This window comes from Limanda limanda, chromosome 6, assembly GCF_963576545.1.
Source record: "Limanda limanda chromosome 6, fLimLim1.1, whole genome shotgun sequence".
Taxonomy (NCBI): Eukaryota; Metazoa; Chordata; class Actinopteri; order Pleuronectiformes; family Pleuronectidae; genus Limanda; species Limanda limanda.
The window spans coordinates 17,632,558-17,646,638 of NC_083641.1; the positions used below are offsets into that span (position 1 = coordinate 17,632,558).

General features: G+C 43.9%; 1 protein-coding gene across 1 annotated transcript in view; it reads left to right on the forward strand.

Annotated features, from left to right (window-relative positions):
* The window catches only part of dock10 (dedicator of cytokinesis 10), a 61,585-nt gene extending 49,795 nt beyond the window's left edge, over positions 1–11,790 (forward strand). The window contains exons 38-55 of the mRNA XM_061072480.1: positions 2,875–2,985; positions 3,463–3,572; positions 3,712–3,827; positions 4,428–4,565; positions 4,645–4,827; positions 4,904–5,014; positions 5,093–5,308; positions 5,426–5,483; positions 6,119–6,220; positions 6,708–6,814; positions 6,967–7,089; positions 7,178–7,291; positions 8,517–8,663; positions 8,764–8,974; positions 9,268–9,458; positions 9,541–9,641; positions 10,321–10,459; positions 10,929–11,790. Coding sequence (XP_060928463.1) covers positions 2,875–2,985; positions 3,463–3,572; positions 3,712–3,827; positions 4,428–4,565; positions 4,645–4,827; positions 4,904–5,014; positions 5,093–5,308; positions 5,426–5,483; positions 6,119–6,220; positions 6,708–6,814; positions 6,967–7,089; positions 7,178–7,291; positions 8,517–8,663; positions 8,764–8,974; positions 9,268–9,458; positions 9,541–9,641; positions 10,321–10,459; positions 10,929–10,976 — 2,326 coding nt within the window. The 3' untranslated portion in view covers positions 10,977–11,790. The remainder of the gene's footprint in view (positions 1–2,874; positions 2,986–3,462; positions 3,573–3,711; positions 3,828–4,427; positions 4,566–4,644; positions 4,828–4,903; positions 5,015–5,092; positions 5,309–5,425; positions 5,484–6,118; positions 6,221–6,707; positions 6,815–6,966; positions 7,090–7,177; positions 7,292–8,516; positions 8,664–8,763; positions 8,975–9,267; positions 9,459–9,540; positions 9,642–10,320; positions 10,460–10,928) is intronic.
* Positions 11,791–14,081: the final 2,291 nt, after the last annotated feature.

Below are 14,081 nucleotides of genomic sequence, written 5' to 3' on the forward strand. Positions count from 1 at the left end.
ACTCAACATACCATACCACAACCCTGCTACACACACACACACACACACACACACACACACACACACACACACACACACTGATTCATAATTTCATATAATCATGAGCACACATGCAGAACGCATTCGCTCACACTGACACATGTGCAAACACACACAGGAAAATAAATGAACCAGGCACAGTCAGGCAGAAATACTAATATGTGTTCTGTATGCGTGTGCACGCTCAGGGATGAGCTTCAAGGAGGGGAGCGGTAAAGGAGGGAAGAAAAGAAAAGAGAGTGGGGGAGGTGAAACTCCTGGATCTCCGCTGTTGAGAGAGAAGCACTGCTGGATATCGTACTGTAGTGTTTGGCGAGCATAGTAGGGGGGTTTCTGTAGTGTGTGTGTGTGTGTGTGTGTGTGTGTGTGTGTGTGTGTGTGTGTGTGTGTGTGCGTGTGCGTGTGCGCGTGCGCGTGTGTGCATGCTCTTACTGGAGCTGAGCCATTGGCACTGCTCGAGTCCTCCATCTTCTGGTTCCTCCCAGCTAATTCAATTAGTCCTCTTTTTCCTTTCAGCAATGAGATGCTAAGATGTAAGCCAACAAAAGGCTGGGAGGACACACTGCCTTACTGTGCGTGGAGGCATTAACAGAATAAAGATAGCTGGGAGCTTCGCTAGCGCTCTCAGACGTAGCTGAGCCTGTCTAGGGCTGCGAGATACTTAACATTCGTCTGTAATACCGGGGCCATGGGGGACTCGCAGTCGTATGCCTGTGCATGTCTCAGTGTCTCGCTCTGTTAGCCGGCTTTGAAGCCTGCCTGAGTCAGTATGGACCCCATTGAAGTTCAGGAGGGTTGAATTAGTCGAGCAGGATGAAGCCAGCCAGTAAGCTCAGGAGACGGTGAGCCAGCCAGTCTATCAGACAACAATCCAGCCATTAAAGCCACTTTGTTACAAATCTTAAGTATGTTTCTGCTTTATTATATATTCATGACTACCACAACAATTAAAGTTAATGTTTGGATAAGCATCATGGAGATTCCCATTAACTGAATATAAAGATGGACGATGTGTCTCCTGTTCCTCCTGAAGCCAAAGAATTCCGGATATGACATCTTTCACATTTAGAGACAGAATCTGTGCAGTAACACATAGGGATGGATCCTATGTGGGGAAGTCCTGCCGATACTCATGCTCGACCAATCACACTTCAGTCTCAGCTGTCAATCATGACATTACAAGAAATTAAAACCAAACTAAGTGGAATAACGAATCCATGAACAAATATAAGTGTGAGAAGAACTATCTGAAATGATAGAAACCATCTTTGAGAAAAATGTATAAAACATGACTTTCTGGCTTGATCATGTCCCATCCACTAACGTAGAGGAGGTGGGTTTATGACCTATGTCGCAGCCTGTCACTAGGGGGCGCTCTGTACAGTCTATGGTTTCACCTTATGTTAAATGACCAAGAACTGCTGTAGGTCTGCGTTATCACTTATGTTGTGTTGTGTGGTGTTTTTTTTGATAAAATTTGACCGACTGTATCCTAGCAACATAACAGATTGAGAGTATTTTTGCTTAATGCTGATTGGTGCGTGAAAGATGAGAAAAGAAGAAAATCTGAAATCCATTGTCATCCATTGTGATCTATAATTTGGAAGAAAATGGCTTGCTCTAGTTCTGTTGCTCATGGTAACAAGCTGTGTATGAAAATAGGTTTTCAGGGCCTTTAACACAGAGATATTCTGTCTCCTCTAGTGATGCTGTAGGGAATCTTCCTTTCCCTTAACCTTATCCAGTTCAGACTTCAGCCAAAATACATTAACACATTATACATAAACAACACACACAACATGACACACAAATGGCTTTGAATTATACAGTTTTGTCCGTGTCGTCCTTGCCGTTGTGGTCGTCACCTCCGTGCATGCGTCACCTCCTCCCCCCTCCGTGCATGCTGCTGCTGTTAATGGATCGTCGTTGTGACTGCACATTCATTGATGTTCTGTTGCATGAAGTCTGTGTGTGTCAACACGAGTGGTGAATAAACAGGGGATTAATGCTGGCGCTGTACGTTAGTTGTCTTTGCTCCTAACACCCTGCTACACATCTTCTATGTCGCATGTCGACCTTGTAACCCGCTGCCTCCGCGTGCTGCCTAACGATTGGCCGGACTCCCCACCTGCCGCTCGGCTTGACTGAGTTTAATAGGCTCAGAGGCGAGCGTGCTGATTGGCTCGCACGGCATCTTCGTCTTCTTTCTTTTCTCGCAGGCGAAGGCACCGTTTGCTTTTTGCAGCTCGGCAGTCGAGCGGCACAAGAATAGGATATGCCGGAACATCTGTTTGTTGGAATCCATTTGCTAAGCTGATTTTCTGCTGCAGCTTACGAGCCATTCAGCTGCTATCTACACATCTATACATCTCAATTCTCACGCTGTCCACTTTTCCATATTAACGCTGACCTCAAGCTTTCCCACCAAAAATCAGTTTACATAGTATTTGACTAATGGCAAACTAAAACCATTGACTCTGCCACACCACTAACCTTTTCCATCTGGCTGACCTCCCTCTCTATATGAGCTGTTTGATAGATTTTTAATGACGCAAGTTGCTGTCATCACACCAAGGTCAAATTAGAGACCTTGTATGCTTTCAGCTTTTCATGTAGCTGTGCTGCAATACAATGTGACCAAGTTCCTTAAATGTCGGACAAGGTCACAAAAGCTTTTACAGTTTGATCCGTAAGATCAATTTTGTTGACTGCAGGCGAAACAACAATTCGCATGCCGCATATAACAGTGACGGTGAAGTTGGTGAACACTAACAACAATGCTGGCCTTAACATAACTGACTAATGGTAGCTCTGATGTGATTGGCTCGTGAACAGGAAGCTAGCAGCGGCAGTAAAGCTGGCCCAGTCCATCCAGGCCAATGGCACCCTGAAGGGCTCTAACCACCCCTCCCAGTCCTCTCAACCCTCCAGCCTCTTCCCACAATGGTAATCACCCTCCACCAGGAAAACAAGCAAACACATCCTCTGAAGGGATGAAGAGTTTATGGTTTCTGCTCTAGATGCTAGTGATGTCTGGTGATTGGCTCAAAATGTAAAGTTTCTTTAACAGCAACAACCTCCACACTATTGAAACATCAACGACCACAGATTTGGATTAATACATTCTCGTCTCGTGTGAATTCATCATGTATGTGTTCCCATGTTATAGACTGTAACTGTGTTCCCAGCATGACCCTCCTCATACCTGCAGTGTTCTGTCTGATGTGTATTTGTCTCTGTATTCCCATGTGTTAATAGACTCTCGATTTATCTGCCGATCTCTACAACTGGTTTGGTTATGCTGCAGTTTTCATGTTAGGTTTAAAGATTTAGTTGCACCTTCTCTGGAATGTAATTCAAACAAACGTTTAAACAAAATCACTTGAACTGAGACTAGCTGCTGAACAGGCCTGTCGTTTCTAGGATGGCATCTGGGGCGGAAAGTCATCGGCACGCTCGCTCCCAAACCATGCCCATCATCAGGGGCAAGAATGCCCTCACCAACCCCAAGCTGCTGCAGATGATGGACACAGGTAACACACACACACACACACAACAAATGTCCCTCAAGAGCCTTTAAGATCTGTGCAACATACGACTCCCTCGGAAAAGCGTCTATAAGATGTTGATCGTTAAATGACTGTTGAGTTATTCATACCTGAGTCTTTCCAGATGGAAGTATTCAGGACGGGGACAATCTGAGTCCTACGGACGTGGAGGCGAACATGTCCACTGAGGTGTCGCTCACTGTGCTGGACGTGCTCGAGCTCTTTGTCCTCCATCACAAGGTCTGTGTTCCTTTCACACTTTACAACCTCTAACCACATTTCACCACACTATGTCATTTTCAGTTTTCTTTTAGAGATTCTATTTTAACTGATTGTAATGTGTGCTGTATATGTGAAGCCTTCTAAGATTACTGTATTTGCATTTATATTATTATCTCACATCTGAGCTCTGAACTCTTTGAACTTTAGGGTTTGAATTTTTACAGGACAGTTAAATGCCTAGAAAAAACTAGGTATATATATTTATCTTGCTCAGTATCCTTTTAAAAATAAAAATCCGATTTTGATTGCTCATCAAACATCTCATTATTCTATTGTACAAGACACCACAACTCCTTTTTGTAAAGATCAAATGTTAAGTTGTGTTCAATGCACAGTGAAGTTAAAATGCATAAAAAAAACCTGCACATAGTTCATGCACTTTATAGTAAAATGAATGACCCTCTACTGCCACCTGCTGGATAGAATACTCAGTTTTTTAAGTGCTCTAAAGGTGTAAGTACTTAATGCATGAATCATTCTAAATAGATATAAAAGGTTTTCCTCTTGAAGCTAAATTGTGTTTTCTGCTTTTTGTCTTTTTTACAAATATCCAAACAGAAGCAGCTGTTGCTGGATGACGGACAGAACGTCCTGATGAAGAAGGTGCTGGACACCTACCTGCTCTACTTTCAGATCAACCAATCCACCGCCACTCTACGGCACATCTTCGCTGCTCTCAGGCTCTTTGTACAAAAGGTCCAGCAAGTTACAGTCTACACATTTCACATTTATATGTATTAGATCACAGCCCTCACATCTCCATCTCCTTCTGCAGTTCCCCAGTGCGTTCTTCCAGGGTAAAGCCGACCTGTGCGGCTGTCTGTGCCATGAGATCCTCAAGTGCTGTAACCATCGCTCCAGCTCCACCCAGACGGAGGCAGCTGCTCTGCTGTATTTCTTCATGAGGAAAAACTTTGAGTTTACCAAGGGGAAGTCTATAGTGCGCTCACATCTGCAGGTGAGCGGAAGCAAAACGACGGGGTTTGGGATTTGCGAATTCAGTTCCTCCCTTTAAACTCCTCTTTCCACTTCAGGTGATCAAGGCCGTGAGTCAGTTGATAGCAGACGCAGGGATCGGAGGTTCGAGGTTTCAGCAGTCGCTGGCTATCATCAATAACTTTGCCAATGGAGATGCTCCACTCAAGGTTTTTATTACAGATTTCTCATCAGTCATCGTGATTCATCGTTTATTGTACAGAGATATTCAATTCTACTTTCTGCAGAACACGTCATTCCCTGCTGAAGTGAAGGACCTGACCAAGCGGATCAGGACGGTTCTGATGGCCACGGCTCAAATGAAGGAGCACGAGAAGGATCCAGAGATGCTGGTGGATCTTCAGTACAGTTTGGCCAACTCCTACGCCAGCACGCCTGAGCTCCGGCGCACCTGGCTGGAGAGCATGGCCAAGATCCACGTGCGCAACGGCGATCTCTCAGAGGTTGTTGATGTTCTCTCTCGTCTCTTTAGGCCGCCCTCACTTCAGAAGCTTGACAAACTGCTTGAAAGGTTGAGGCGTTCATAAAGGCTCATGGTTTTGTGATGGTTTTTCCCTCAGGCTGCCATGTGCTACATCCACATCTCAGCCCTGATCGCTGAATCGCTGAAGAGGAGAGGTGAGAGCACACATTCTGCTGCTTTGACTCTCTGAGCTTTCTGCAGCATGGTTTGTGTATTTGTGTACGCACAAAAACCTGCCTATATGCAGGTCTCTGAAACAGCTTGTTCATCTTTTTACACTTCGTATTCTCTAACCAGAAATTCAGACTAACATCATCTTGGGTCCATCAGCAACCCTCATTCTCTCTGCTAACAAGGCATATCACATGGTGGTTGATGTGTTTTCCTGACAGTGAGCTCACTGGTCACTTGAGTGTGTTTTTATATTGTGGAGATTAATAATGAATCCAGGAATCCAACTAGTTGTGTAGATCCTTCTTTTCCTCCAAACACCATCCTTTCATTTTGCTCTGCTGCACGTTTGTCTGTTTGTAAATCCGTTTGTTCTCAGGTGTGCACGTGTCCTCACGCCTGCTGCAGCATGTCTCTGTCTTTCGCTGCACGTGTTTGATTTGTCTTTTTGCATGTGCTTCACTTGAACCAGTAGTGTGCCAGTACAGACCGTAGCGTGCCAGCAGCTCGGCTGATTCTTGAGCCTTGTCTTTTATTAAAAAAGGCAAAAAAGCAAGTGGACGTAAAATTTTGTAAACCCCCCCTTCCTCCTCCTCCTCCTCCTCCTCCCACCAAACAGGCTACTGGAGAGCTGACAAGTCCACGATGTCCAGTGTGTCCCCTGAAGAAAGCCCTGTCTTTAACTGTAGCTCCTTACTAACTACCTCCCGAGATGCAGACAGTGAGTGTGTGCGCCTGGGGGCTGTGGGGTGGGGGGGGTTAGGAGTACAGACCATAATGATGGAGAGACCAGCGACGGGGTTAGAGAGAGTGGGTGTCTACACTGAGGTGATATGGTTTGGATTAAAGGGATTTCCTGTCAAATCGTAACCTCTCTTGTTTCCACTGTATATTGAACTTTACGGTGAATGTTTTGAGGAGCACTTTTCTCACCTTAGAGATGTTTGTTTGTGTCAGGTTTGCACATTATGCTGCCACTGTTTGACCCTCACTGTTTCTCACTGGATGAGCTGTTCAGTGTCACTGCTGTTTGATATAAAGCACAGTCACATTTGATGTTTTATCATTTGGTTTGAATCTTTGCAAAAGTTAAACGCTGGACTGTTGTATGTGTGTTTACAACAAGCATCAGCAATCATGTGTGACACTTCATGGGAAGTGCACAGCTACACATTAACTTGCTCTTTTTTCCCTTTGCGACACCCCAGCATCGTTCTCTATGGGCTGGGCAGCGTTTATGTGCATCAGCCCCAATGTCAAGGAGGAGGGCGCCATGAAGGAAGACACTGGCACACAAGACACGCCCTACACTGAGGTTAGTGCTCACTTCTAGTCCTGCGTGAACTTCACAAAGGGCAGGTTCTATCGCTAATGTAACATGTTATTATAATCACTGTCGAAGGTTGGAATAATGCGGTTAACACGTGACAGTTCTCATGTGCTCTCTGACGCCGCTGTTCTGTGCAGGACACGCTGGTGGAGCAGCTGGAGCTGTGTGTGGACTACCTGTGGAAATCTGAGCGATACGAGCTCATCGCTGACATCAACAAACCCGTCATCGCTGTCTTCGAGAAGAGACGGGATTTTAAGGTAGCTGTGTGTGTGTGTGTGTGTGTGCGTGCGCATGTGCAAACCGAGCTGTGTTTAACATTACGTGTGTGTGTGTGTGTGTCCACAGAGGCTGTCAGAGCTGTACTATGACATCCATCGCTCCTACCTGAAGGTGACTGAGGTGGTGAACTCAGAAAAGCGGCTCTTCGGACGCTACTACCGTGTAGCATTCTACGGACAGGTGAGGAACGCTTGCTGCAGAATACACACAGTAGAGACCGACCGATCGATCAGGCTCTACCTCTGAGCTCAGGGATAGTTTTGAAATACGTATTTGACAATAACTGTTAATATCAAGTCTTCGGATCAAATACAAAATAAAAACTTTTAGCAAGTATCGGTAAAATGTGCTTTTTGTCATGACAGTTTATTTTGTTTAGTTAAAAAAAAAAAACATGCAGCAGATCCATAGCCTTTCGCCCCATTTCCACTGAGCAGAAATCTGGCAAATACAGCTGAAACTATATATGTAGCAGGTAGATTGTGTTCTGGTTAATCTTTTAGTCCCTGAATTTATTTGTGAAGAAGCAGGCCTTGGTTTTTAAGACTCTGGATCTTTTACATCATTCCCCCCTTTTGTTAATTAGGAGATAATATATCTATGCACGGATTTGACAACTTTGAAATGAAGCTGATAATGAGAATATGAAATATAGAAGGAGAAAGACACGTCTTGTCTGTGAGACAAGGACATGGGAAGATAAGGAGTGAGTGAGTCATTATTCTTAATTTCTCTGTCTGCTCTCGTTTTTTTTCCTATTTTCCTATATTCTATATCAAGATTGCGGTAAGTTTTCTCTGTCTTTGATTTTCCTCTTGCCTCGGTGCTAACCACTTTTACCTCTCTTCTCCCTCCGCCACTATTAACCCCTGCTGCTCTGACCCCTTGAAGGGCTTGTGTCCAGCTTGCTGTGGTCCATTTTACTTTTCCGTAATGTCGAGCGATGAAAGTTGTTCCCTCCCTAAACTTTAAGAAGAGCTGGTGTCAAACAGCTGTGGCAGACAGGAAGACGCTGCTCAATAAACCTCATTCATTCTTTGACATTTTAAATTGACCTCTGAACTCTCCCATCCCGAACTAAACACTGACCCTAACTCAATGGCAAAATGTGTTACTGTCTGTGCCTCAAGAAACCACTAGAGGGCAAAGTTAAATTAAAAAAGACTTCACAGTTTGTTGAGACAAACATCGAATCTGCACAAACACAAACACATGCATCCTCTTATGCGTGTAACAACCTTTGCTGATTAGTGTGTGTGTGTGTGTGTGTGTGTGTGTGTGTGTGTGTGTGTGTGTGTGTGTGTGTGTGTGTGTGTGTGTGTGTGTGTGTGTGTGTGTGTGTGTGTGTGTGTGTGTGTGTGTGTGTGTGTGTGTGTGTGTGTGTGTGTGTGTGTGTGTATTCTAGGGTTTCTTTGAGGAGGAGGAGAGCAAAGAGTTCATCTACAAAGAGCCGAAGCTGACGGGACTGTCGGAAATCTCCCAGAGATTACTCAAACTCTACTCCGACAAGTTTGGAGCCGACAACGTCAAGATGATCCAGGACTCCAACAAGGTAAAAGCCCAAATTTGGCCTGAATATGTAAAACTGAATGATTTCCCTGGTTTGTGGACCTGCAACTTCACAAAATATTCCCGACATCCTTTAAAAACAGGTCAATCCCAAAGACTTGGACCCCAAGTTTGCCTACGTACAGGTGACGTACGTGGTGCCCTTCTTCGATGAGAAGGAGCAGCAGGACAAAAGGACGGATTTCGAGAGGCATCACAACATCAACCGCTTTGTGTTCGAGACGCCGTTCACTCTGTCAGGGAAGAAGCACGGAGACGTGGAGGAGCAGTGCAAGAGACGCACCATACTGACCAGTGAGTAGTGCCGCTGTGGCTTAAGAGGTAGAAAGGGTCGTCCACTCACCAGAATGTCAGGGGTTTGGTCCTTTGTATGATTGGTGGGTGATAGAATAAAAGTGTTGCAGAGAGAGTGCTGTATGTGTGTGAATTGGGGTTGCGACTTGTCTTGTAAAAGAGCTTTTTAAAGGGCTGATAAGACTAGAAAAGCTCTATATAAATACCAATTCTCATACTTGTTTACTCTCTAAACAAAACAAAACCCCACTAGAGCATACTGTGCATGTGTCTTTTTATTTTCCTCTCCCCAGCGAGCTCCAGCTTCCCCTACCTAAAGAAGCGTATCCAGGTGGTGGAGCAGCAGAGCACAGAGATGAACCCGATAGAAGTCGCCATAGATGAGATGTCGCGTAAAGTCTCTGAGCTCAACCAGCTGTGCAACATGGAGGAGGTGGACATGATCCGGCTGCAGCTGAAACTGCAGGGCAGCGTCAGCGTCAAGGTGCGGATCCTTCAGAGACACAGACATGCATGCTGAGGTTCAGTGGTGTTGTCTCGTCTCACCTGATCTTCCTCCTCTCCAGGTCAACGCAGGGCCGATGGCGTACGCCAGGGCGTTTTTAGAGGAGAAGAATGCCAAGAAATACCCGGACAACCAGGTCAAGCTGCTGAAGGAGATTTTCAGGTATGAGTTTACTGCTCAATCCAGTGGGTCGGGATTTGGTTCTTGGCTTCACGTGGCAAGGATAGTTTACACTTAAAGGTTATTATGTTATTTTGCCTCAGTGAAAGGGATAGCCAGTGTTTTGGGGTTGTCGGCCCTATTCTGGTGAACATTCTTCAAATGTTGTACAAATGTTCAGTTGGACTTAAGGATGAAGTCATTCGATTTTGGAGGTCAAAGGTAGAAGGTCAAGGTCACGGCCTCACAAAACCTGCTCTTGTCCTCTTGAATATTATCTTTCAAATCTGCCTCTAAGGAATTTCAGTTGTCACTTAGACTTAAAGATGAACTGATTCGATTTCATTGGTCTGGTATGAAATATACGTACACTGAAACTTCACTGATTGGCAAAGGCATAAAACCACAGTGCAATAACTAGTTTTATACTCTGAACTTCTTAGACCAGTACAAACTGTGCAGGCTTTTTGTTTAAACTCTACCCTGGCAAATGTGAAACACAAGGGAATCCCATACAGTTTTATAAGGGCAACTAGAGCTATAATAATATGTACATTACTCTTTATAGGTGCACATGAGAAATGTAGTTCAACACATCTGTATTTCCCAAGATTCAGCATGTTTGATCAAGAAGCTCTTGAGACTTAAGACTACATTACAATAAGTGTTTGGCTCCCTGCAGGCAATTTGCGGAGGCCTGTGGTCAGGCGTTGGATGTGAACGAGCGTCTGATCAAGGAGGACCAGCTGGAGTACCAGGAGGAGATGAGGGCTCACTACCGGGACATGCTGGGGGAGCTGTCTGGCATCATGAACGAACAGGTCTCACTTTGCAAACACCAATGCGTGTCCAGACTGCGCTTTGCTTCTTTATTTGTTTTTGCCAGTTCAGTTCCACGCCATAATAAGCAACATCTTCTCTATTGCATTTCTTTATGAGACATTTGGCGTCTTCATCTGTTTTCATCAGTTTTCATCAGTAGGTTTTCTCGCCTCATTTTCCTACTGGTTTTTTTTCTTCCTCTCATTTCAGCTTCAGAAAAGCGTTCTTGATTCCAGCACCACCTCTCACTCTCACAGCTCTCTGTCCAATCTGTCTAAGGCTGGTATGTCATATCAACAAGTTGCCTCATGATAGACATCTTGTCACTTTGCTACTTGCCGCTCTCCTGCCACATCGCAGCCTATTCAAAATCGATCCAAGAGCCAAGCAGCTCGTCTTGATACTTGGCTCCTTTTTTAAATGAACCTGTACCAATTCAAGCCTTTTCTTCTCTCTGCTCTTGTCCAGATTCCGCACACAAGACAACCAGGAACGGAACGGCACAGCGGCTACTGAACGGCCACTAGACTCACAAGGAATTCTTTGTGCCACGGAGGGCATTTTTGTTTTCGCCATGAACCGCCCTGGAGCGCCAGTTTTTAAGCATCAAAGTGGCTCATTTGCTTGTTCCTGACCGAAGTTGTTTCTCGCGGCGGGCCAGTGGAAACTGTGACAAATGGCGAGCATCGAGGACAGAAGGGGAAGAGGTGTGTAGACTGTGGTTGTGGTAGTCTGTAGTCCTGTCGTTGAACGTTGACTATCTACCGTAGAGGCCAGGCTGCTGGACTGTTAGCTACCGTTTGTTTTGGTTTTAGAGACTCGACCCACGTGTTGTATGGATTCTCCCCCCCGCCCCGCCGACTGATTAATCACCTCACACACTGACAGACACACCCACAGACCCACTCATACAAACACACACACACGACAACATGCGCCTTCTCTCCACAACCCTGTCCCTTTAGAGAACAGTGACCTTACTGAGCTCGGGGTGCGTTCAGCTGTATGTGTAATATTTAGCTCTCCGGTACATTTTGATGACAGTTTTTACATTTTCTTCTCTGTGGAATAGCGTTGTATTTCAAACTCTTGCAAGATTATTAATGTGAAAAAGAAGAAGGTTTGAAAGCAGGTCTTAAGTAACCATGAATCTGAGGAATTGAACGCACCCCCAGCTCCTGTTTGAATGTAGAGCCGCTCCACATTGCTACTTTGTATCCTTGCTACCATTCTGGAAGTATCACGTTGCCAATTTTCAAATGGAAACAACAACAAAAAATTATGTTTTGTAACATTTTTATGATCGAAACTGCATTGTTACTGTTATCATTTCCTGTACTGTTTTGAATTGTAAATAAGAAATATTAATATTTAAAACGTTTGAAATGTTTCTTTTTATAAATATATACAATGTATAAATATTTGTTTAGCTGAAATTAAAAAAAGAACAAAAACTAAAGTTTTATGTATAACATTTAAATAAAATTTTGTTAATGTCCAAAAATCCTGATTATACTTTCCTTCAGCATTTCACCCTACAATCATATGTCTTCTGTACTTTCACAGGACGTGCACCTTAGCCTCAGATCACTCTTCTCTCCACCATTGTGCACATTAATGGCATTAGGTTTCCAATCATGCTGAACAGGGGTGAGATAGCTTCTCTGAAATGAAACCGTGCCTTGGCTGCAGCTGTGCACAGCAGCCCCTCATATCCTGTCCATTGACAGCAGCTAATAATGGATAATGGTGAGCTCCCTCACCTGCACAGTAGATAGAAATGTGTAAAACACAAACGTGTAATGAGAAAACCCAGCCTGAACCAAAGACGGATATCACTCCCTGCCTCGGTCTGTGTTGCAGTGGATGATGGACAATGGGTCTATAAATCCATCATCTCCCAACACCAACTACATTCTAACAGTAAATCAGACTTTAACAGTGAGACAACAGTAGATTAATAGTATACGCCGTGAGTGAAACTGTGCTTTCATATCCACAGTTATGTGATCTTTATTGCCTGCCATCAGATTCTCTTCACATGCACATAGGGTAATGTTTAATGTCACTATCCATCCATTATCTAGTATCTATACCCCTTCACGTTCTGAGGTGGGCAGGGGGACTGTAAGCTGGAACCACTCCCTGCTGATGTTGGGTCGAGAGGGGGGGGTGCACCCTGGACACATCGCTGCTGCTTCACAGGCGGGTCACAGGGACAAACGTAGAACTTGCTAAATCTAACCAGGAATGGAACTAAGGGTCTTCTCACTGTACACACTACACCATTGTGCCACCTAAATGTCACTATGGTATCTTTAATACAAGCAGCGGGGCTTAGCTTGAAAAGGGTCAGTGCTAAAGAGGAAAAAGCTGTGGTGCATCAGAGCAAACAGATAAAAGAGTCAGGGGTGGATATTGAACAGAAGAAAGACCTCTGGCTTGGGGTCAATCTGACATCTTACCTCCCTCCACCATCAAGACCTCTGCTGCTACACTTCTATTATCATCCGAACAATGTTGTTCAAGTAAATTTGTGGATGGTTAAAATATAATAATAGTTTTTCTCTGCATATTAAACGAACTGTAGATATGAGAGCACATTTTTAACTCAAAAAGCAACAATCCTTTGTTTTAGATCATTGATTTCTTTTCTAAACTCGTGGGGTCACTGCACAAAGTCCGGATCCAAATGAAACACAATCTGAGCAGTTTGTATGGATCTGATGGAGCCCAGGGGCTCTCACCAGCACTGCTGTGTGTCTGTCTGTTGTTTGCTCTCTTTCTCTTCAGACAGTCTCTGTTGTGTTTACCCCGGAGCTCTGTTTCCCTTTGTGCTTTGCATCTTCATTGCGGGATCCATATTTCACTACAGCCATTACTGAGGCCCCAAGCAAACTATTCCACTTGTGGTGTTGGCAGCTGGAGTAGAATTTGGAAATAGGAATTTGATGAGAGAATATTTATTTCATTTTATTTGACGGGAAGTGTTTTTGAATTGTCTTCTTTTTATGCTTTCATTCCCTTGATTAACTTTTTTTTTGCTGTTTTTGTTTTCTCTGCTGGACTTTGTTGTAAGTAAGACTTAATATGAAATTATAATATACTTTATTTTAGTGAAAATGCTTTTTTAGCAAACTAGCTATGTTGAACATGACCTCATATACAGTATTATAAATATACAGAAACCATCTAATAGCCTGTAGTTACATTTTCATCTGTTTGTTTGTTTGTTTGTTTGTTTGTTACCTCCGCCAAAGTGTTTATGATTTTATCTGTGTTAGTTATTTACCTCTACCAAGGATATTATTTTTTAACCTGCTAGTTAATTAGTTAGTTGGTTAGTTAGTCAATCTATCAGTTAGTCTGTCAGTAATTAGGGCCTGATTCAAGGAAGGTCCCATTTAATTTTGATGCGGGGTTTTACAGATATAATAAATGGATCTTGATGAAGAAAATCAGGCATTTTTAGGGGGCTGATATTTATGAGTTTGTGGAGTTTGGTCCAAATCCAAATTAATATCTAGTAAATTAAAATGTGGTCTCAGGTGCTTTTTCTGTTACCCCTTCTGTTACCCCAGGGAAAAAAAGGGGATGGATCCAAGAATTGTTTCATCAGTG